We start from the raw sequence: 24,550 nt of genomic DNA, 5'->3' as shown, positions 1-24,550 counted from the left end.
TAAATGAAAAAATCAAGGGCAAAATAGTCTTTTTAGGTAAGAAAGGGACCAAACGCGTAACAAAAACAAATATAGGGACCTTCCGAGTTAAAAAAATAAGTTAGGGACCAAACGTGCAAATTACACCAAACCATAGGGACCATTCGTGCAATTTACTCTTTATCTTAAAAAGAAAATGTTGAAATTTGCCTAATACTTACATTGTTCATTTTATAAAAGGAAATTATCCGTCAAAATTTCAATATGTACCCGAAATTAGAAGTCGGATATTCGGATTCTGATATATCGAAAAGCAAAAGAAGAAAAATCAGTCTATGCAGTGCATTAATAGGTAGGGTTTATTCGCGCGATAAACCTCCCCAATTTTCATATCAATCTCGCTCTCTGTCATCATCTTTGTGTGCTTGTTCGCTGACTCCGTTTCCCTAGGGTTTCGCCTGAACAAATCAGGTCAAACCTCTAGATCTCAAGAAGTAAGCTCTAATTCCTTCGTTGGATTCATTTGTAACCATCACTTGTCAATTTCCATTTCTTACTTCAGCTGTGTATCAAGTTTCTGAATGTCTGATTGAAATCCTATTTTTTTGTTTTCTTTTTCCAATTGGAATAACAGGTACATGGACGAGCAACTTCAGAGTAAGTACTCATTTCTTCATTGTGGTCCTTACTGATTCTTGTTATGGTGCATTAGTTTCTGAACCAATTTATCGTTCATTCTCTTTGAGTATAAATTTTGTCCATGAATCATTAAGTTTTTATTTTGAATTTGTTGTAACTTAAATATGAAGTTAGTTATGTCGCTCAGAAGTATTTTAAACTTCTATTATCTGTGAAAAACAGTAAGAGATAGAGTATTATGAACATATTAGGGGTCTTGGAGTATTAAGTAGCTGTCGAGACCTGTCATCTACAATCCATTGAACTCTATAGAATTCAATGGATTTCCACTTCATCCATTAAATACCTATACAAATTTACTTTTACAGTTTTACCTCCCACAACCCATTAAACACCTATTCAATTTTAATCATCTCTTTATTATATCTATTAAACTTTTGAATGCTCATTCAACTCCACTTCATGTCATCACCCACATTCCATTAACACCTATTCAATCCTAGTCACCACCTTATTCAACTCCTATACAACTTGCATTGTGGATGCCCATGGTAGTGGAGCTAGTTGGTGCTTCCATGGTAACAAAAGATTCCCCTTTATGTGGCTTATATTGAATGGACCAACTGAAAATATTCTTTGGCATCTGATTGGCAACTTTTGTTGCATATATCTTTTTTTTTTTAATGACAGCCTATTATTCACAATGATATCTTGTTGAGTAAATATTGATTTCTTAAATCATACCTAATAATCTACAAATTGGAAAGAAGGGTTATAATTATATATTAAAGGCAAAAAAGAGGAAAGTGAGAGATATGTATGGTCAGGAAACCAAGAGACAAACAGTTCTAGATACTTTTTGGTCCTTTTCTTTGCTAGTGCATTCATTTGTAATGCCCACCCCATTGAACATTATTTTTCTCCCTATATCTATATTAACATATAGTATTATACAAGTGTTAAGAGTGGTAAAAGTGGACTTGTTACAGGTGTATCAAATTGCTATGTATTCAAAAGTCGGTTGCAAGAGTATGCTCAAAAAGCAGGACTCACCACACCTATTTATCATACCATCAAAGAAGGCCCTTCACACCAGCCATTATTCAGGTCATCTGTTGTCCTAAATGATGAAAGTTATTATTCTTTGACTGGATTTCTAAACCGAAAAGCTGCTGAACAATCTGCTGCTGAAGTTGCTCTCATTGAAATTGCAAAATCTGGTGCTACAGATAAAAGCGTGTCTCATCCTGTGGTAACTATAATCTTTTTTTTATTAATAGAATAATAACTTTCCTAACTCATAATTGATTGATATAAATTCCTCTCTTTTTTTTTTATAGCATGAAACTGGATTATGCAAAAATCTGCTTCAAGAATATGCACAAAAGATGAACTATGCGATTCCATCATACACATGCACGAAAGATGAAAAAAAGGGGAGGGAATCCCCGTTTTATTGCACTGTTGACATAGGTGGAATTAAATACATTGGTACAGCAGCAAAGACAAAAAAGGAAGCAGAGCTTAAAGCTGCAAAAATCGCTCTTTTGGCTATAAAGATGAGTGGGCCAGAATCCAATTGGCAATCCGACCCGGTGGATACGGATACGGATACGTTATATACGGTGGTCCCCACTAAACGAAAGGAACCTGAGCAGGTGGTTGTGGAGACAGAGGGCAAAGTGAAAATGAAAAAAAGGAAAAAAAGTAAATTTGTTAAGCAACGACGAAAGAAGAAAGCTAGAATGCCAGGTGGCGATGATGATGATGATGGGGTGGTGAAAACCGACGATGATCCTTGTAGTAAGAATGAGGTCAAAGTCAAAGATTTGGAGTCAAATTGTGAAAGTGTTTTGGTTGTGAATGAAGAAGTCAAAGAGTTGAAAGCAATTGGAGAAAGTGTTTTTGTTGTGAATGAAGGAGTTAAAGATTTACAGTCAAATGGGGAAAACGATTTGGTTGCGTGTGATAACATGAGTTGAGGGAGATTTTGAGTTATTTAATAGTCATCATGTAATTCATTGGGCGTATGTTTTTTTTGGAGCTTGAAATATATAAAATCTTGTATTTTGGTATTTTGTAATTTCTAACAATTACCTGGATATTGACCCCATTGGCATCACATGCAATCAAATTTTGTTCCTGGATTACTCCCTTCCATTTGTTGTTTTTCTTTGCATTTGTTACTTCATTACATTATATGGCTATAGTGTTTTTTTGTTAAATACTCACATGAGTTTTATTAAATATTTGTTTTTTGTATATATTCCCATGTTTTTTTCTTCATAAATGGATGTTATATGTCACCAAATGGCCATATTTGAAGCTTATATTATAAAACAATCATTTAGTTCATGAAAATAGACTTATGATATGAATTAGTGAACTAAACTTTTTGGACAAAAGTGATTTTGTGATTTATTCGTGCAATTCATAAAGTTCTAGAAGTTAGTTTATGTCAAATCTTTAGCCCATTTTATTCGGAGGTTTTTCTCAGTTTTTGTGAAATTCATTTATTGCTTGCATCATAAATTTGGCCCTTTGCTCAACATAATTTTCACAACATTTCCCTATCTAAGTTCTATTCCAATTTCAACCCCATTTCTAGTATTTTTCGCTTTCAAAACATGCCTCCTAATTCATCCAACAATATCAAGCTCTTCCAATAATGCCGACAAAGGTGGTTATCACTGTGAATATTCAATAAAACCCATTTCTTGTTTGTGGCCTATGTATAATATCCCCATGAGCACTTTTACCGTGATTGGTGATTTCCACCGATGATGCCCAAATACATGATGATTGGTATAGATAGCTATAAAAAAGTCAACAAGAGAGCGGCATGAAAAATAAAAGGAAATTATTGTATGTGGGAAATGGTAACATATAAAAATTAAAAAAAAACAAGAAATGGATTATCCAAATTAAAAAAATTAAGTGGCATACATTAGAAATATGATTTCAATATGGATTGTTCCCTACTTCTCTAATGGCGTAGGCAAAATTTTGTTTTAGAGTAGGCTAAATTATTTACAAAATATGAACAAATAGCAAAATACTGAAAATGGTAACAATATATGATTCTAAAGTAATTATTCGTTTAAGTTGGAAGTAACTGATTAATTAAGATAATAAATAAATATTAATATACAAACCTGATGAACAGAGAATTCACTGCGGAGATTGAAATGCAATTTGATATATTCAAAAACTTATTTCCTTAATTCTTTAATCGACATGTCTTAACATGTAATTATGAATTTAAGTTTAGAATGAATTGAACCATGTTATAATTCATAGTCTTAGTATTCTTTATTCAAAAGAAATATAAAATCTATATATAATATATTTCACCTCAAATTTGTGTGGGATGGGCAAGGCCCACTCTTGCACCTATATAGCTACATCTCTATACTTCTCCAACCAGGCACACAATATATATATATATATATATATATATATATATATATATATATATATATATATATATATAAAAGGTTAGGTTATTGTTCTAACTATTTATTGTGTGTATGTAAGATTGATTCTGGACCAATCATTATATATATATATATATATATATATATATATATATATATATATATATATATATATATATATATATATATATATATAGAGAGAGAGAGAGAGAGAGAGAGAGAGAGAACTAGGTTCAAATGTTTCTAGCAACCATTGTGTTCCTAAATGCATCAATGAGAATTCACGAGATAAAAAATAATTAAATAAATCATTTAAGGGTATTTTGGACCTTTTGTACTTTTTAATTAAGGGGTCCTTTAATTGAAATCTTGCAATTAAGGAAATAAAATCAATATATTTGACCTAGTCTCTCTTATATCCTGCCTTATATCTTCGAGTCTTCACTTTCCCCGAACTCAAATCAGCCACCAATGGCTTCAACCGATCAACAAAGATCGACGGAGGTGGTTTCGGGTGTGTCTACATCGGCGCCATCAAATTCGATCAAGACTCGTCAACATGTAGAAATATTGAAACCCAAATCGGCAACACCAGGTCTTCTATCGTCGATTGATTTCGAACATATTTTGATTTCTCAACGATCTAGTTTCTTGCGATATAATTGATTTGGTAAGTTTCTTTCGACATCTATGATCTACAAAATCAAATTGATTTTATCAAGTCGTCCAGACTTTATCTCGATTTTGATTCAAGATCGAGATTGCGTTCATCATCTTATTAATTCGATTTATTCAATGTTCTATTTCTGTTTTTTTTATTGAAGAAATATTCTAATACAATTTGCACTTCACGGTCATAAGTTGGAGTTTGTTTCGAAAAAGTCAAAATTAGTGTTCATATTTTTCGATTTTGAAGAACAGATGGGTTTAAGATGTCGATTTGTTGTCAAAGTTTGATGTGAAATGAAAATCGATTGGAGAAGGTATCTATAATCGCAGACAAATGAAAAATCAATGAAGTTTGATGTGAAGAAGACAATGTATTTTTCATAGCCTATCTTCTCTGGTACATTTTCCTCTTATTGTGATTCTTTGTGAAGTTAGAATATACACCATTCTTTTTATTCTAACCCCACATCCCTTTTTATCACAATGTGGTTGCTTGTGCCGTGTTTATTTTTCAGATGCTAAGTGTTTTATTAGTAGGAGATTCAGTGATGACATGGTTTAGGCTGACAAGAGTTTGTATCATTTCAAGATCAATCACATAAAAATGATTATGGTAGAATCACATAAGAATGATTTTCCCGCGATGCAACTGGTTTTCATGCAATGCAATTCTGATAGAATGTTAATTATTTATATGTTTAATGTGCAGTTGTTACATTGTATGATTGTGATAGAAATGACTTGAAGAATGGCTTGAAGACCTGATGGGAAAGACTTGAAGAATGAATCAAAGAATGATCACACTCACTGTTTAAGAATGTTGTTATTTTTTAAGAATTACTCTTGTTATTTTCGCAGAATGTTGTTATTATTCAATGAATCACAATCATACAATGTAATTATTTGGTATATTACTAGTTCAAGAATCGATTTTGTGTATTCTTTCAGAATGTATTTACTAGTTTATGGTTGGCATTCTGTCATTCTGACAGAATAAAATCGAAAATATATTTACTAGTTTATGGTTGACATTCTGTCATTCTGACAGAATAAAATCGAAAAATATATTTACTATTTTAAGGTTGACATTCTGTCATTCTGATAGAATAAAATCGGATTTTTAAATTTGAATTAATTTAAAATATTCATATTTTTATAAATAAAGGAATTAAATATCCATAAAAATCTGAAATTTTCGTTTTTTAATATAGATTAATTGACTAAAATGCCCTTATGCTTAAATTTGTGTGATTATATGGTACATGTTATCATATTCTAATATCATAGACCCTTAGATCATGACCTTTGATTCTATTCCATCCGGTGGTCCAGATCTGTTCATTCTGGCATACAATAGTTAGTAAAAATAAAATAACCTAAGCCTATATATATATATATATATATATATATATATATATATATATATATATATATATATATATATATATATATATATATATATATATATATATATATATTTTGAAGGTGGACGGAGGTTTATTGACGGCAAAATAAAAATATCTTCACTTTCTAGGATATTAGAAATAACATAACAATCTTGGTTCTTAAAGAACTTATCTATTGTCATTGCTCAGATTGGATAATTGTACAATCATTTTTAATGCCTATGAAGAAAATGTTCATATTAATTGTGCAGCCATTTATCATATTAAAATTGAATCATTTACAATTTTTATCATGCATATGATCATACATTATTTTTCTTATGTTGGCGAGCTAAACAATTGTTGAGAATGCATACTTGGTAAGTGGACACGTTTTGATTGTACTCTATAAACTTCCATCTTATAAACATGAAGATGATTGATGTTAATGTTGGTGATTTTAGTGTTATCAACATTTTTTTGTTATTAATAATGAGATAGACCGATTTAGGAGGTGCAGGGTGCACACTCGGAGTGATAAATGTGAACTCGGGAATATGGGGGGTTCGGAGGCAACGCCCCTGGGTGCAGGGTTCCAAAGGGATGTAACTCCTTGGAGGGGTCTAAGGGCAGCGCCCCTAGCGGGGTCCAAGGGGCAAAGCCTTTGGCGATGGTTTCAAGGGGCAGCGCCCCGAAACCTAAATGGATTTTTACATTGGCTATGCATTTTCCCGCCAAAACTCACTTGATGACATCTTGATTATGCAAGCATTAGTTATGTCTAATAACTACCAGTTTTTGGTGCCAAATCCGGAGGCAATTGCCACAATCATTTTTCTCTCTGGTGTCTATTCAATTATCGCGGTAAAAATTTCAAAAGCGGTCACATGCCACTATTTGAGATTGCGGTGGTATAACGATGATATAGCGGTTTTTTAATATTACATATAATTTATAATTTTATTTTATATTTATATAGAATTTATATATTTAAGTATTAATACTATAAGTCTATAGAATTAATATCATCAAACCTAAAAAGTCATATAAAAACATAACATAATATTCTATTATAGTAATATAGAAACTAGGTAGTGTCAAAGTGTCAAATAGAGTTTAATTGCATTGTACGGGTTCAGTATCGTATTAGTAGGTCGTGGTTGATTTAAGGAGTTAAGTCCTAAGTCGTTGCCTCATAGGTGTGGGTCGGTTCACACAAAGCATTAATGGAGTCCGACCATAGCAGCTCATGTCGTCGTGTGTGCAGAAAGAGATGAGAAAGAGAGTTGTCGGCAGACGTAGTTGATTTGAATGCTTTTAATTATGTTAGTTGTTCGGGCTTTTTAAAATTAAAGTGTAGTTAGATCATTAAAACTAGTTTTTCATTGAAAAAGTAACCAAATGGCCCAAAATGTGAACGAAAATGGAATAACGCCCGCCGCTATATCGGTTATTGAAATAGCGGTGAATAGGGCGCTAATTGTGGTGCCGCGAAATGAAAGTGCTAAACTGAAAATAACGGTTCTTGACCTTCGCAAAACACTATAACGCCGCTATAGCACAGAAGCTTAGTCTGGTATAAGAACATTCTTCACGTTCCAGAAAATGGGTTACAAACCATATACTATCAAAATCTGATTTTAAGATTTGTTCATATACTATCAAAATCTGATTTTAAGATTTGTTCTATCTCTCAAGAGCACATTAACAGGTATTTTGTGTTTCACAATCTAAATTAGGTTTGTAATTCAGATCGGTTCATTTTTGGATTATCTCACTTCTGAATTCGTGTACCCCAAACAAGAGGGATGAATTACAGATTTCAGAAAGTGTTTGATAAACAACGATCCTTTAATCTATTCAAGTTTGTTTTTATTGTTATTCTGATCCCTTATTTTCTAACATTTAATTTATGGCTTTTAAATAGACAAAATTGCAAAAATGGTCCCTGTGGTATGCAAAATTTTAGGGTTTTAGTCCAAACAGTGATTTTTTTGGTTTTGTAGTCCTTTTGGAGTGGTTTGTATGTGAAAATGGTCCCTCCGAAAATTGAAATGACTATAATACCCTTGGGGTATTTATTTTTCATTTTTCTTTCATTATTCTTAAAATTTAATATTTATTTATTTATTTTAACAATTAAAAAAATAAAAAGGGCCCACCTCTCTCTCTCTCTCTCTCTGTCTCTCTCTCGGTTTCTAAAACCAGGTCCTGCCTTGAACACGAACGATCGGGGATGGACACGAACGAAACTAGTCAAAAAATCGAGGGCACCGGTGGGGGTCAAACAGATCGCGGCGAGGGGAGAAGGAGTTCGTCGAGACCGACGATTCCTCCTTGGCCTTATTGATTTCATCGTTGGCAGCCACATATCGAGGAAGGTGAAGTAATTGCAGTCGATGACAGTTTTGGTGTGGCCGGTAAATACCGAGGAGGGGAAAGGAGTCGATATCTATCGAGCTTTCCTTGGTCCTCTCACCTGTTCGCTGGCAACAATAAACCGGGAGAAACAAAACAACTGAAACTTTCGACATTTAGGGGTGTTTGGTAGCTCCAATCGACTAAAAAGAATGAAGAAGGGGTAGGTTTTCGTTGGTGAACTATGAATGAGAAAGGGAGGTGGAGGCAGCGGTCGTCGTTTGTGGTGGTGAGGGAGGCTGCTCCAGCGGCTTCCCTTGGTTTCCTTCGTGTTGATCCAGTAGCGCACAAGCAGAAGAAAATCCGCAGCAGCAGCTGGGGGTGTTTGTGGTGGTGAGGGAGGCTGCTCCAGCTCTCTCTCTCTCTCTCTCTCTCTCTCTCTCTCTTCGTCATCACATATTCTTCATCTGTACACATTTCATATATATAAACACTAAAAATTTAGAAAATGCACACATAATGGACTTTCAACTTAAAGGAATACATATATCACCCAGATACTTATGTGATTCCGATTCCAAAACCTTACATAATTTACCCTGTTTTGATTTCCCCCAAATCCATATAGACCCATCGATTCCGACAGTTGCATAAACAACACCATATGCAAATGGAGCAACTTCTAGGGTTCTAATGGATTCAGATCTTCATAATCAACGGCAACAACAACATCAACATTAATTGCAACAGCAGGGGCAGGGTCAACAAACTATGAACTCCGGTTTGACGCGATACAAATCAACACCAAGTTCGTATTTCTCAAATTTGATAAACAGTGACATGTATGAAGACGAAGATGCTGACCCATTCTTCAACCCTCGGGCATAATACCCCGAAACGGAACGCATTTTATCGAGATTCATCTCCAGGGATGGTGATAATTCAAGCTCTCATCAGAATATATGTCAAATTCGCGAAAACGACCCCCCCCCCCCCCCCCCCAATTTATGGATCCGATAAAGCAAGAACGAGCGAGATCCATGGATCAATTTGGAACTGATGATGGCAGTGTACCATATTTATCAAAGGGGTTTGAAAATCGAATGGCTTTCTCATCAGTTTCACATTCATCTTTGATACCATTGTCTCTTATCCTTGAAAACAAAGGCAAAACCATGGGAATAAGTGGTGCTTGTGTACACAACAATGGAGGTTTTGGTCAAGCTCATCCAAGAGCTACTGGCTATGGCTTCCCTGGTAGTTCTTACAGAGCTTGGAGAAAGCGATCAAAGACATGCCCTTCTAGGGGAGAGAGAGAGAGAGAGAGAGAGAGAGAGAGAGAGATGGACCCTTTTTTAATCTTTTTAATTGTTAAAATAAATAAATAAATATTAAATTTTAAGAATAATGAAAGAAAAATGAAAAATAAATACCCCAAGGGTATTATAGTCATTTTAGTTTTCAGAGGGACCATTTTCACATACAAACCACTCCAAAAGGACTATGAAACCAAAAAAGTCACTGTTTGGACTAAAACCCCAAAATTTTACATACCACAGGGACCATTTTTGCAATTTTGTCCTTTTAAATATTATCTCATGTGGTTTGGAGGATGTGCTTTGTTAAATTTTAATGGATTAATATTTAACAAATAACTATATGATTTTAGGTGCTATTAATAATATTTGGTTGATTGGAGATTATAGGTATACTAAATACAAAAGATTTATTTTTTTAACCAAAAAATCTATTATTGTTAAATTGTGGAGAATGATTCACTTTTTTACTTTACCAACAATAAGATGCATGCATTTATCAGATTTGATACTAAACTGAGGTAATGGTCAAATTTGTCAGAGTTTTCAGGTTTGATGTTATTGACATTTTTTGTAAGTCAACTTTTATATATATATATATATATATATATATATATATATATATATATATATATATATATATATATATATATATATATATATATATATATATATATATATATATAACTTGTAACATGTAAGCAATTCAATAGTATCAACAGAATCTTTTTCATATGTTCATTTGTGGTTGGAGTCAATCATTCTAATCGTGTAAACCATATAAAATACCATGCTCTTATCTTGATTTACATTAGTATTACTTTGAGTGTGAAATCATTAATTGTTTGTTACCATGCTCTTATTTTGATTTACATTAGTATTACTTTGAGTGTGAAATCATTAATTGTTTGTTGAAGCGATTAAACCCTAAAAGCTACTCCCCGCATTCACTTTCATTAGCAACCTATTTTTCAAGTAAAGACTAAAGAGACAGCCTTATATGTTGTTGAACCAATTTAGAAACAAACATGCAGTTGTTAAAAATAAGTAACAATTAAATATTGTTGTTTCTCAAATGTAATGCATTACTAGGATTGAATTGTGAAGAAGTAATTAAGAAACTTATATGGATTACTTAGCTAGCTAGGTCCATAAACCTGAAGCTAGCCCTTTTAAGTTTTACATATTTTAGTTGATCCCTTGAGGATGTTTCGATTTATGATAGTTTATCTAGATGTTTATAGAACCATTTGCAGGTTCAGGTAGTTTGGTATACATGAAAATGTCAGAAAAAAAGAAAAATGAGAAGAGAAGAGAATGTAAATGTAGTCGTGAATTCATGGAGGTCCCATTTGTGCTGGAGACTTGAGCAACTTCTTTAAAGAGTTAACAATGCTCTTAAAAGTTGGGCGTTGAGCAGGATCACTGTGAAACACATGGAAAATTAATTAACCAGTTTAGAAAAAGTACAAGAGGAGCTGAGATAAAAAGATTGATAGATAGATAGATAGATGGCAAGTGTTTGTTAAATCTTACTCGGCCCAACATGATTCCATGAGTGAAGTTAATGCCGGAGGGGTGTTGATGGGTATCGTTAGTTTCCTGTTCTGGAAAGCCACTGCTCCCACAACCTGAATATAATTTAAGTAAAATAAAAAAAGATTTTTTCCCTTATATGATAAATAAAAGGATTATTTTAATTTATTTATGATTAAGCTGACCTGGGCAGGGCTGAGTCCGTTCCATGGCTGCTGCATGGTGACGAGCTCCCACAAGATGACACCGAAACTGTAAACATCAGATTTTTCATTCGAGGGCTCACCACGCAGGAATTCAGGGGCCATCCATTCAGGCTGTCATCATTACATATATAGATATATATATAAAAAAAAAACAGTTAATTACTTATACTAGTATATTATAATTACATGTGCATATATGGTATATTTCAGACAGGACAAGAAACGACTAACAAACTGTAATTACAGAAGCTTACTGTTCCTGCAACAGATTTTGATGATATGAAAGTATTTGCTTTAAATCTGGATAACCCAAAATCACAAACCTACAAATACGTACATTTATATATAACATGTGGGTCAAATACAGAAAACGGTTAGTTACAAATTAAGTACGTGTTGGATTAATGTAAGTACCTTGACAGTCCAGTTTTTATCGACCAATAAGTTTGGAGATTTGAGATCCCAGTGAACGATTGGAGGATTAAGACAATGAAGATAATTGATACCCTTTGCCTGCAACAACAAATAATAATTATTTTAATTATTGTTGAAATTCAAGATTCATAATAATAAAAATTTAGTGTAATTAACCAACCACATCCAAAGCCATGCGTATACGTCGCCTTTGATCCATAATTTCACCAGCTGTTGGTCGATGTATAAGACGAAATAGACTACCCCTGTAATTAATGTTTCATCATCAGTTATATATAACAAAAAGCAACTTTCCATGCATGATAATGATATTGATTGAGTTATACTGTATATAAAATGAAAAGGGAGGTTAGGCTACCTAGGTAAGTACTCTGTCACTATTGAAAAATGTGGGCGAACAGTCACTGCACCCATGAACAGAACCACATTCGGATGCCGCACTCGTTTCATAATTGAAACCTTACAACAAACCAATATTCAACACCAAATTTAGAATACAATTTTTTATATAAAAACATACATTATAAATATAGAAATAATGTTTGTTATAGTTATACTATATATATACCTCCCTCAGAAACTCCTTCAACTGATCATCTTGGAAGTCCTGGACAGTTAATACCTTAACTGCCACATCCTACACATATGTACAATAAAAAACAAAAGAGTTAAATTAATTAGATTCTGAAAATAATAGTATATAATCAATGATGCATTGTGTTTTGGTTATAGAAAAAGACCAACCGATCCATGCCACTCTGCTCGATGCACTGTCCCAAAAGAGCCTGAAACAACCAACATTACCCATGTATGTTAATGCTATATTTTATTAATTAAGTAGTTATAGTATATAATATAAATGATTTGGAGTTTGGAGTAGTAATTAAGGTAATGGTTAATGGCGAATGGTTACCAGCACCAATACGCTCCTTGATATGCAAGTCATCCCAAGCTATCTCCAGCCAGTCCATTGCAAGAGATGGCTCAAGGGTCAAGTACCTTGGAGCAGTCACAGGAAAACTATTGCTTCTAATTGTACTCTTGCCTTGATCAATATCTGATAACTGCTCACTACTACTGTATTTCACTGCTTTTGGCGTTTCAATCATCTCACAAACTCTATAGTTTCTATCAATTGGGACTGGGACTGGGACCGGGACACATCTCATTTCCTTTGATTCTACTACACTTTCTTCCTCACATACTCCCCCTCCTCCTTCAATGCCTGCATGCATTCATTTAATTACCACATTAATTCATCATATACATTATTTAGGGGGCCGGGACAGTTTTATGTATGTATGTATATTAATTAACAATTAATAACCACGTACTCTTCACTTGAGAAATGGATGCTCGATCCACATAAACTTGTTCAACTTCTTTCAAATGAGAGCTTTGAAATGGTGAAGGCACCGAAGAAAGTATATCTCCATTTATTGATGAATCCGGATTATACATGTTTCCTGGTTGCCCAATTAGATCCATTACATACTCCCTACATATAATTAAACAAAACATACATTAATAAAAATAAAATAAACAATGAAATTAGATATAAGAATTTGACCTTGTGGATTTATCGTTTTGAATTTTGACAAGGCATGAGGATCTATGATCTTCAACACAATACTTGCAGCCTCGAGCTATGCGACAAGGTAGTCCCACATAGTCTGCCAGTTTCTGCATATGCATCCATATATATTAATTTCCATCAATATATATAAGTAGCCAGCTCCATCATATAATATATATTGAATTTAAATCATATATATATATATATATATATATATATATATATATATATATATATATATATATATATATAACCTTGAAAAGAATAGCTCTGTGTCTACACAGTCCTATGGACAAGCTTCCAATCGGGACCAAAATGCCATTCTGAAGATCCCTCAGCCTCATGCTAGCCGATTCCCATCGTGCATGGAGATCATCTTGCTCAATAGGAAACGACCCCCTTAATTAAAATTTAAAATATATAACAATATCAATACATAAAATTTTTAAGGTTTTAGTTGATGCACATGCAATAATTAATTAAGCCAAAATAATTCAATACATATATATATATATATATATATATATATATATATATATATATATATATATATATATATATATATATATATATATATATACCCCATTGTAGAAGCAACAAGTTTTCCTAGCTTTTCAGCCAACATGAGATTGTTTTCAGCAGAAAAATAGAGGTCTTGTGCTCTATCTTCCAAGTCTCTGAGGCGTGAATCCCCATATCTATCCACAAGAAGCACCTCCATTGATGTGGTGCCTGGGTTCACAGCTTTGAGTGAGAGTAAAGATGGCAAGCGTTTGCCTTCTTCAGAGTTGCTGCACATCATCCACATATAAGGATCCATTCCAAGGATGTTATAGAACCCGTCTGATATCTTATCATTGTAAGATAAAGTACCATTCACCTGCAAATTCATTTTTCACAAACAAATTAACCATTAATTAATTAATTATCAAAACACAATTAAAGTTAAATGAAATTTTTATTCAAACAAATGGAGCAATATATTAACATCAACAAATTAAGACTGGATATATATTTCTTCTTTCAAGACATGATCGATAACCAATTTAGTTGACAAGGGAATATTTGTACGTACGTTATACTTTTTGAAAAAAGTGGTTATCAATTATTCATATATCTTTATATATATACCAACCCAATATTTCATACACATAAAAAATAACAGGAAAGATGCATTTAAGAACACATTTTTGTTCTTTATCATCCATCATTATATTGAGAGTAATTGATCTCTAATTATATATATCCTAATTCTATGGAATATTGACATGAAAATGATTCTGTTTTCATAGGAATAACTACATTATAATTAAGTTTATGTTGTTTTAATCAACATATCATACTATTGATATTTTTGTCCAAAACTACCTACAGAAAGATCGAATATCGGTTTGCCATTTGACAAAAAGTTTTTAAAATATGTTCAAACTACAAACCAAGGTCACTCAACTTGGGAGCCTCTCGAATATATTACTCCAATCGTGTTATAAGAGAAATATAACAACTAACTTTATATATATATATATATATATATATATATATATATATATAAAAGATCTAACAAAAGTTTAAATTAATCTTTAATAATGAAACTTGAACTAATTAATGTGGTCCATATTTTATAATAATTCAGAAGAAAACAAAAAATTGCAAATTGAATATTTGTTTAAAACTAAAGATGACGTTCATTACTAGAAAAGAGTAATACATGGAAAAGTTGTTAGTTGTGGATGCGTAGCATATACTCAAGATATATACTAAGAATAGTCATGTCAATCACGTCCATTCTAATACTAGAAAATTGGCCTAACTATGGTCCGATTTAACCCCCCATTGCTTCAAAGCAACTTTAATTTGCTTTTTAATCAATGATCGAAGCAACTTTGTATGTTGCACATGAAGAATAATACTTTGCTAGGTAGGTATCCTCATGCCAATTTCCAAATCACCACAAAAACTATAATTTAGTATCAATAATAATCATAAAAAGGTGTTTAAAAATAATATGTAACGTTTAATTTCCTACCTAAACTTCGATCAATAAATTATCATTTAAACTATATACGTTTATTTTTATGGTTTCTATGTCTGTATTGCATCTCTAGAAGAATAAGTTTGACTACTTAATTACAACCCAAGATGATTAATTACAACCAAATTATCTACTTAATTATATATTAATATGCTCTCTATTCTTATCTAAATAAATAAAGATTAATTTTATTGGAACCCCGGCCACAGCTAATCCTAAATGACTAGATAAAGATCAATTAACTTTTTGAATTAGCATTTTTTGCAGAAATACAAAAACACACACTCACACATTATAAGAAGTTGTTTATTCTTACAACATTTAGTGTTTCATTTGTATGCATGAAATGGAAATCAACGGATATATAATTGGAAGAAAAGAAGGATGGATGATGATGATGATTGATAAACATGTAATCTAGAAAGATGTATATAGAAAAAAACCGTACATGACCTAAGCAAAATCATATATAATTTACACACACTCACACATTATAAGAAGTTGTTTATTCTTAGAACATTTAGCTAATCTTAAATGATAATGTGTGTAAATTATAGCATGAAATGGAAATAAAAGCGTACATGACCTAAGCAAAATCAACGGATATATAATTGGAAGAAAAGAAGGATGGATGATGATGATTGATAGACAATCTAGAAAGATGTATATAGAAAAAAACCCCCCAATGATATTAAGATACTTGATTTGATATATAATCAAGAAAATTGTTTGAACTGTGCATGTAAAATAATTCACAAAAGAATATATAGGTGTAAATGTATATAATTAAGTTATATGTAATTGTAATGATCAAATTGGTAGTTTTTTTTTGAAACTTTTGAAAAAAGGACTGCAACCATTATGGAAGACACTTTAGAAAAAAAAAAAGTTGTTGCAAATTGCATGAATATATAGCTTAAATTATGTATGTAGGGCGTCACACAAGGCTGTTGTTTTCTGCAATTTCTATTTTTTTTTATAGGTCCATACAAGATGGTCCAATTCATACGTGATGGGAAGAATAAAGGATACACGATTGTCTTATCTAAAGACATAAAAATATGGACACGAAATGAAGACTTCTATTTTTAACATGATCTCAAGGTCTGTATTTAATTAACGTAATTTCTCACATTTAACAACTAAGAATCAAACGTTAATGCTTAAACAATGCGTCTAATAATTGAATTTTGGCTATATATGTGTAGAAGAATACTTCTATTTAAATTCATCATCTAAATAATTTTTTTTAAACAAAACATTGATTACTCTTGCAAATAAAAATATGGTTGAACAAAACTAAAAGAACTCGCAATTTTTTTTTTTTTTTGCCAACAATTATCATTTTTAATGATCGAAAACTATAGAATTGATCGTTCCCAATATAATCTCACTAATTATACAGTACCCTCAAATATGTTGCAAGATAAATGACTATTTAGGATAAGAAGTATATATAAATCTAATTATTAATTAATACAAGATTTGGTTTGGTATCAACAACCAAACCAACCCAATTTGTTTTGATTTTTTTATTTTTCCCAATAGAAAACTCTTTATTTTAGAAAAGCAATCATATCATCTTGATATTAAATTAAAAGTTGTAATTAGTTTAGGATGAAAATAGGACAAATTAATTTCAAGTGGTGGTTGATGGTGCCGGACTGCCGTCAACTAACGATCGCCGGCGTACTTTTTTAGCATCCATAAAGCAGAACAAGATCGATTAACACTAAAATGCAAAGATCGATCATCGGTAAATCAATGAAAGTACAGAAGTAAAGGAGAAAAATCATACCCAGAGACGATACGAAACAGACTCTGCATCATAACACGTCACGGCAGGACCGCCACCACCACCACGTCCTTGTATAAGTGTAGGCTCGTCACCGATGGTTGCTTGATGGGTTAACCGTTTAGCTAGCGTAAGTTGCAAGTAATAACTCTCACGCCACCTTTGGACAAGATTCCGACGATCATCATCTCCAACACCACCATCACCATTCCCCACCATCACATCCTCCTCTCTCATCCCTATCGTCTCCTCCGTTACCGGATCCTTATAAAAAGCAGCAGAACTCGACGTAGCGATCGTGCCGGAGAACAAACTCGCCGCGTAACTACTTGCGGCATCACTGGATAACCTCCGCAGAGAAACCTGTCGATCACCAATGCTTTTCTGTGTGGTTGGATGATTAAAATCGGCGTCGGAGACGTGACTACGCCAGTCGTCGTCGACAACATCTTTCACCGGCACCGGCGAGAAATGTTTCAAGTCGTTGTTGTTCAGCCTCACGTGCCCGGAGCCGGAAACTGAACCACCTCCGGAAGTTTTTTTCTCCACCAACCAATTTACGAAAGCAGCAAGTTGCTGTTTGGTCTTCTTCCCGTGGCTCCGATCGCTTTTACAGCTGTTAAAATGGTGCCGTCCTGATAGCAAAGCTGTATGTCCGTACACATGATCTGTATTCGTGACCCTATCGCTATCGCCTTCGATCATGAAACTTGACGTTTCTTTCGAGATCTTCTTCTTCTCGTGATCTTCAGCTATTGATAACGAATTCGTGATCCCACCGCTTTCGGGAAATTGCCTCGGGAAAATGTAAGTTGTTCTATGCGGCATTTTCACAAACACCTATAGGTTGTTTTATGTAAATAGATCGAAAAGGGCAAAAAAAAAAAAAAAAAAAAGTCTAACTCTCTTTTTCTTTCTTTCTCTCTATCTCTATCTAAATCTAGCACAGATCCTATTCTCTTGGTCGGAAGTTAACAGCACCGGTGAAAGAAAACTGATCGTATTTCTGCAGCAATTTTTTACGTGTTGTCGACTTGATGAACCGCAGCAAGGAACGCATTTTCTCACTTGAAATAACCAAAACAGAAGTACACAAAAATTCGTGATGAAACTGCTTCTGATCTTAATCCAAATCACGAATCTTCATCATAAAACGCGATATTATATATATAAGCTTTGAAAAACAAAATCTAGCAACGCTTAATCGTCGTGAAGCAAGAATACGTACGTACGTAGGATCTAGTTCATTAACAAATTAAAAGTGATCCTAGCTATAATCATGAAAACAAACCACTATGTATGACAAATTTATGAGAACTGAGGCTTGAAGGATGAAAAGATAAGTTGATTGGTGGATTTGCAGAGGACTCGCTTCAAGAACGGAACAGCAGAGACTGTCTGGGTTACTATAAATAATAAAATAAATAAACAAAATAAGGCGCAGGTGATAAGGAAGACAGATTGGTATGCACAACCGGCGTAGGTTAGACGGGGTTTCTAATTGGAGGAAAGGGCGGCTGCATCGTTATTTGGAAGAAAAAAAATGTATTTTATCTAGTCTGGGAACCGCCGATTCATTTGTTTAAATTAACTGCCATGCAAATAAAGCGGCGGGTCGGTTTAGGTCGGGTCGAGTCTGGTCCGATGGTGTTTAAAGTGAGCTTTTTTTATTTTGGGTTCGTTTTTTGGTGTACAAAATTTATAAATTATAAATAGAGTTATATAGGTGTATGAATAGCCATTCTAAAAAAAATACAAAGCATAAATTTTCTCCAAAAGGTTCAATTATGAATATGAAATTGACTATATGAACCTTTATTTTGGCTTCACATATCACGCCACTTTGTAGTTTAATACGAGCTTCAGGGTTTGTTGGCACCGCAATCGATGCTTAACGAAAGGAAACTTTGTTCAAACAACACAATGTCATCAATTAGGTATGCAACACAGGAACCCACCATGTTCAAGGCATGGAAGTTGTAACACAAGTGAAGATGTAAGAACGCATGGAAGTTGCTGCTCAAGCAGACATCCAACCATCCGTTACAAACCAAACACCACTCATGCACCTTTAGGGTAGACATACCCGAAGATCATCAAACTAACAGCCACCCACTTGGCACAAGGCCATGCAAGCAACCATAAGCTAAAACAACTAGGGGTGTAAACGAGCCGAGTCGACCTGAATACTACCAAGTTCGAAGTTCGGCTCGACTAAAATACTCGAGCTCGAAACTCGGCTCGCACTCGACTCGAGCCTTGATTTTAAGCTCGAGCTCGGGCTCGTGAAATACTCGATAGTATCGAGCTCGGCTCGACTCGGCTCAACTAATATTTTAAAAAATAAAAATCACTAAATTAAGTAAGAAATATTAAACATTCCACATGTAAATATCCAAACTACCAAAAAAACCACTATTAATCACCTAATATCAATATAACATCAACCATATATGTCATAAATGAATAATTATAAAGAAATGACATATATCTTATAAATGAACAATTATAAAGAAATGACATATATGTAAATTACACTAAGCTCGACTAAGCTCGCGAACCTTACGAGCTGAGTATTTTTGTACTCGAGCTCGGCTCGATAAGGTACTCGAGTAGCTCGAGCTTGAGCTCGGCTCGATTAAGGTTGAGTCGATTTCGAGTATTTTCCGAGTCGGTCTCGAGTTTCTCGCGAGTTGGCTTGTCTCACTTACACCCCTAAAAACAACCTCCAGAATGCACCAAACGATGCGCAAAAAGGGACAGGCGACACTGCTGACCAAAGCACATCATTGCTAGCTGGGCATGGGCAATATAGTATGTGCTTGGGCCGGGGATAGCAAGAAGGGACCTCTTAATGCCTCTTTTGATCCTGTACGACCAACACTAGCTGGGCATGGGGACCAATCGTACCACAAAGAAGACAAGTCTTATTTATTGCAATGTACGAAGCTACCCCGCCCACACAAAGATGATAGCCAGGCATGGCATCATCTATGCTTCCAAGATAACTTCAACACACCGTGATGATCATAAATATCTGGCAATACTTCTCAATAATGTTTCCGTCTTCCATGGTGTCGGCGCTAAACCAATGTATTTAACCATCACTCATGTCATGTATGGTCTCAAACAAAGTTCTCATGTCTAGTTCAAAAGATCAAGAACCACTATTATTTAGGTCTAAAGTATCAGTTTAGTTTTATTCAAACTGTGTACCAAAATTGATATAAATTTATTGCTATCCGTATCGTACCAAATATATTTGGTACAAACTTGTTTGACTATGAGTAAGTGTTCAAAATATCAAGAACCACTATTATTTAGGGCTAAAGTATCAGTTTAGTTTTATTCAAACTGTGTAGCAAAATTGGTATAAATTTTTTGTTATCCGTATCGTACCAAATATATTTGGTACAAACTTGTTTGACTATGAGTAAGTTTGGTTGGTACAAACTGATAATGGTATATTACCAACTACTCTCTAATTTTGGATTTTAATAGTTAAGACAAGCAATGCATGAAACAATTTTCTTATGTAGTAATAAAAATTAGTAAATTAACTATTTTAGTTACTAAAGATGTTTATTAATAACTTTTCATTCTTTTTTTTTTTAAATTTAATGTGATAATAACTAATGATTACTCCTAATGGTATTATCATGCTTTTAAAATTATAAAGAGTAGATAATTGAAAATATGATTTCTTTATATATATATATATATATATATATATATATATAGGTTGGTACGGTAATACCGTAGTATCTACAAGTTAATACCATTATCGTACCAAATTTATTGAATTTGTACGGTACTACCAACCAAACATGTTGGTTATCAAATATATTGGTAATCAACTTTCTTTGTTCGGTTGGTAGCTTGTTGGTTGGTTCTCCGTGGTATATATTTGACAACCCTACTATTATTTATATATGTTTTCTCATTTGGCCAAGTCTCTTCACTCCAACTATGGATATCAATACCATTCTTCTTATTCTATATGGTGTATCCTTACTAGAAGTGAAAAATGCATGTAATACAAGTCTCAAATAGTGACTTAACTCATGTTTAGAAATTTACATTTATTTGTTCGCTTTGAAGTTTATCCTGTACACCTCGAGTTTGTTTTAATAGGATAAATGTGTGAGGAACAAAGAATTAACTATATTGATGTTTGTATGTGAATCTATGAGTCGCACACTAAAAAGCATAAAAGAACACTTATAAAACATAACACTTATAGAGTATAAATTGTATTAGGGGAAATGACACAAATGTCTTACGAACTTTCTAGGGTTTACCTATTGAATCCCTAAAGTTTTTGTCGGGCTTTATGGGTCCCTAAACTAGGATATAACCTGCTCTTTTAGTCCCTGTCAACCTGTAATAGCCGGTTGACCATGCCACAGTGTCCTTTTAGACCAAAAAAACTCACATTGTGCCCCTATAAAGCCAAAAAAATAAGTTTGGGGATGAATTCGTAAAAAAAAAAAAACTCTCATTCTTTTCTTATAAAGTCGATTCACACTCAATTCGTACCCTCCCAAGAAATCGACCGTTGCTCTTCTTCTATCTTCACCCTCAATCGTCACACACACTCCCCAAAGATCACAACCCTCTTCTCATTCTAATAGATTCTCGATCACAACCCCTTTCCACTATTTTCTTTGATTCGATTTCAGCTCTTCAAGGAATTGACCCCCTCCTTCCTTCTTCTCTGTTGAAAATCGCACAAGCTACCTCTCATTCTCAAGCCGAGTTGCCGGTTTGATGGACGTGAGGTTGAAAAGGATGTGTGGGTTTGATGAGGTTCGCAGAGAAGATGAGATTTAATCTCTTTTTTTCTTCGATTTGCAGGTGATTGGTTATGCTGGTTTTTGTGGATTATGGGTGCTCCAATGGTGGCTTATTTCACGAGACAAAGGGTAGGAATAAGGGTGTTTGGATCGGTCTGTTGTGATATTGATTCAATGGTGATTAAGGTGGGCTATGGTGGCTGTAATGGCTGGATAAGATGTTGATGAGCAGTTGGTTCAGGAGGGTACGAATTGAGTGTGAATTGGCTTTAGAAGAAAAGAAGGAGAGGTTTTGGTATAAATTGATTCTTGAACTTATTTTTTTCGGCCTTGTAGGGCACAATGTGAGTTTTTTTGGTCTAAAAGGTCACTGTCGCATGGTGAACCGTCTATTACAGGTTAACATTGACTAAAAGAGTAGGTCATATCCTACTTTAGGGACCCGTAAAGCCCGAGAAAAACTTTAGGGACTCAATGACTATACCCTAGAAAGTTTGTAGGACATTTTTGTCATTTCCCCAATTTTATTATTTACCAACTTAAATAAACACTACAAAAAATATATCATTTAGTGGCACACAAAAAGTGCCACTAAAAACCCCAAAAATGCCACTAAAGGCTTCTAAGAGAACCTATGACACAAATAATAAGTGTCATTAGAAATGCTCCCACTAAAACTCTTGTGACACTTTTAACTTTTGTCCTTGCAGTTTTTTAAGCTTTTAGTGACACTTTTTTATTCAGTCACAATAGAAGAAAAGTTTTTTGTGGCACATATTTTGTGTCATTGAATGCTCATTTGATTCAAAAATTCATGCTACTTTTAATTACACATTTTAAGACTTTTAGTGGCACTTAATTATTTTCCATAATACAAAAACTATTTTGTGGCACCTTTTACACCCATAATTACTCTAAGAGATTCTATAATTTAGGCTACTTTGATCTATATAATTTTTTATCTATAATATAAAATATAGAATAATTAAATTGTAGCACAAAAAAATAATAAAATTTTCCTTGTTTTTTATCAGTATTTTTAAACTTTTTGAATGAATTATGTCTAAATGTGGAACCAAGTATAGCTAAACATAAAGTAATGGATAAAAGTAAAAAAAATGAAACTTAATTGTAGATGAACTTCATCCCCAAACTCCGTGCTAGGTTGAATAAATCGTGTTATCTCATACCCTATAATCAAATACTAGCAATTTTATGTCCAAAAATACACAAAGACGATTCAAAATAAAGTTAAATAAGACAATTTGTAAAATAAATAATAAAATCATGTCCACAAGAACAACCTATAGGCAAAAGCAATAGAAAGATAAGGTGCAAAAATAAAATTTCATTAAGTACACTAGAGAAAGATAAAACAAATGTCGAGGATTGGGAAATGACTTTGCTTACACATGCAAAATATGGAACAAATTTAAGTTTGTTGGCAACACACAAGATGAAATTATGATGCTATCAAGATTCATCCTCATTATGTTGTAATTTTATTTCATGTTCTTTATAATCTTAAATCAAGGAATTTATTTGTTATCCTTTAATTTTGCAACTATTACTATGGTTGTAATTTGATGTGGCTTAGACTTTTTGGATTAAAGAACAACAAAGGCATATATGTTATGGTACAAAAATAAGAAAAAAATGGCAAAATGATCTTTTTGGGGGGTTATGTTAAACATGTCTGATAGGCTCAAACTAACAACAATGGCACAAGGATATTAACATGTGGGTTGACTATTTTAAGCACTGTTCTAATAAAGATTTAAAAGGGTATTTTGGTCTTTTTTTGGAATATGATGTTCTAAGACTTGGCATACTAAATTACTAATTTATCTAGTCCTACTTTTTTCAATCTTAATTTTGGATGCATCTTGAATGGGATTAGGTTATGTGGATAAAGGACAACATAAGTGGTTTAGTTTGGAATAAATAAAGGAATAAAGGGAAATATGGTATTTTTTGTTCTTGTTAACTACGACAAGCTCTCTCATATCTATATGAAGTATCGAGGCTATGGCTAGCAAGAGCAAAGTATAAGTCGGCTTAATGATGATCAAGTTTGGTGCAATAAAAGTTTAAGGAATTTTATAAGAATTTGATATTTTTTCAAGAAGGTTGTGATGGGTTTTGGTCATAAGACATCTTATGTGCTCATACAAACCCTAATGCTTGGATCTAGGTTTCTTTATTGTACATGCAAGTTATCCAAGACTATAAACCCTAATTCTAGCATATGGAAATCGATATTAACATATAATTAGGTTTAGGATATTACCTTGATTGTTATGTAGCAATAACAATCCTAATTCCTCCTTGAATTGACTTTGGAAGGCTTAGAGTCACAAGTGTCACTCCTCTAATGGTTCACAAACACCA

At 33.3% G+C, this 24,550-nt stretch overlaps 2 protein-coding genes across 3 annotated transcripts; one reads left to right on the top strand and one right to left on the bottom strand.

Annotated features, from left to right (window-relative positions):
* Positions 1–278: 278 nt before the first annotated feature.
* LOC111894723 (double-stranded RNA-binding protein 7) lies at positions 279–2,768 on the top strand. The gene is made up of 4 exons (XM_023890818.3): positions 279–473; positions 614–636; positions 1,608–1,870; positions 1,959–2,768. The coding sequence occupies exons 2-4, from the start codon at positions 618–620 to the stop codon at positions 2,598–2,600; spliced, it is 924 nt and encodes a 307-aa protein (XP_023746586.1). The 5' UTR covers positions 279–473; positions 614–617; the 3' UTR covers positions 2,601–2,768.
* An 8,128-nt stretch (positions 2,769–10,896) lies between these two features.
* Positions 10,897–18,948, bottom strand: LOC111894753 (serine/threonine-protein kinase CTR1). Of its 2 annotated transcripts, XM_052768126.1 has the most exons (15): positions 17,367–18,944; positions 14,118–14,416; positions 13,791–13,935; positions 13,531–13,643; positions 13,295–13,458; positions 12,874–13,185; positions 12,705–12,745; positions 12,529–12,597; positions 12,319–12,419; positions 12,121–12,205; positions 11,940–12,038; positions 11,780–11,848; positions 11,505–11,636; positions 11,320–11,414; positions 10,897–11,208 (listed from the first exon to the last, which is right to left on the bottom strand). In XM_052768126.1, exons 1-15 carry the CDS (start codon positions 18,189–18,191, stop codon positions 11,121–11,123), a joined length of 2,637 nt encoding a protein of 878 aa, XP_052624086.1. In that variant the 5' UTR covers positions 18,192–18,944; the 3' UTR covers positions 10,897–11,120. The 2 variants fall into 2 exon arrangements, with proteins under 2 accessions (XP_052624086.1, XP_052624088.1); XM_052768128.1 differs by lacking the exon at positions 11,780–11,848 and having other exon boundaries at positions 17,367–18,948.
* Between the last annotated feature and the right edge of the window lie 5,602 nt (positions 18,949–24,550).

Source organism: Lactuca sativa, chromosome 1, assembly GCF_002870075.4.
Source record: "Lactuca sativa cultivar Salinas chromosome 1, Lsat_Salinas_v11, whole genome shotgun sequence".
NCBI classification, from domain to species: domain Eukaryota; kingdom Viridiplantae; phylum Streptophyta; class Magnoliopsida; order Asterales; family Asteraceae; genus Lactuca; species Lactuca sativa.
This window is presented reverse-complemented; position numbering and strand designations above follow the sequence as displayed.

Coding starts and splice junctions, on each gene's coding strand:
- LOC111894723 (XM_023890818.3), top strand. Junction 1,871..1,958: donor AAAGCGTGTCTCATCCTGTG/GTAACTATAATC, acceptor TTTTTTTTATAG/CATGAAACTGGATTATGCAA.
- LOC111894753 (XM_052768126.1), bottom strand. CDS start 18,191: ATGCCGCATAGAACAACTTACATTTTCCCGAGGCAATTTCCCGAAAGC. Junction 13,644..13,790: donor ACAGAGCTATTCTTTTCAAG/GTTATATATATA, acceptor ATGCATATGCAG/AAACTGGCAGACTATGTGGG. Junction 13,459..13,530: donor CAAAACGATAAATCCACAAG/GTCAAATTCTTA, acceptor AATTATATGTAG/GGAGTATGTAATGGATCTAA.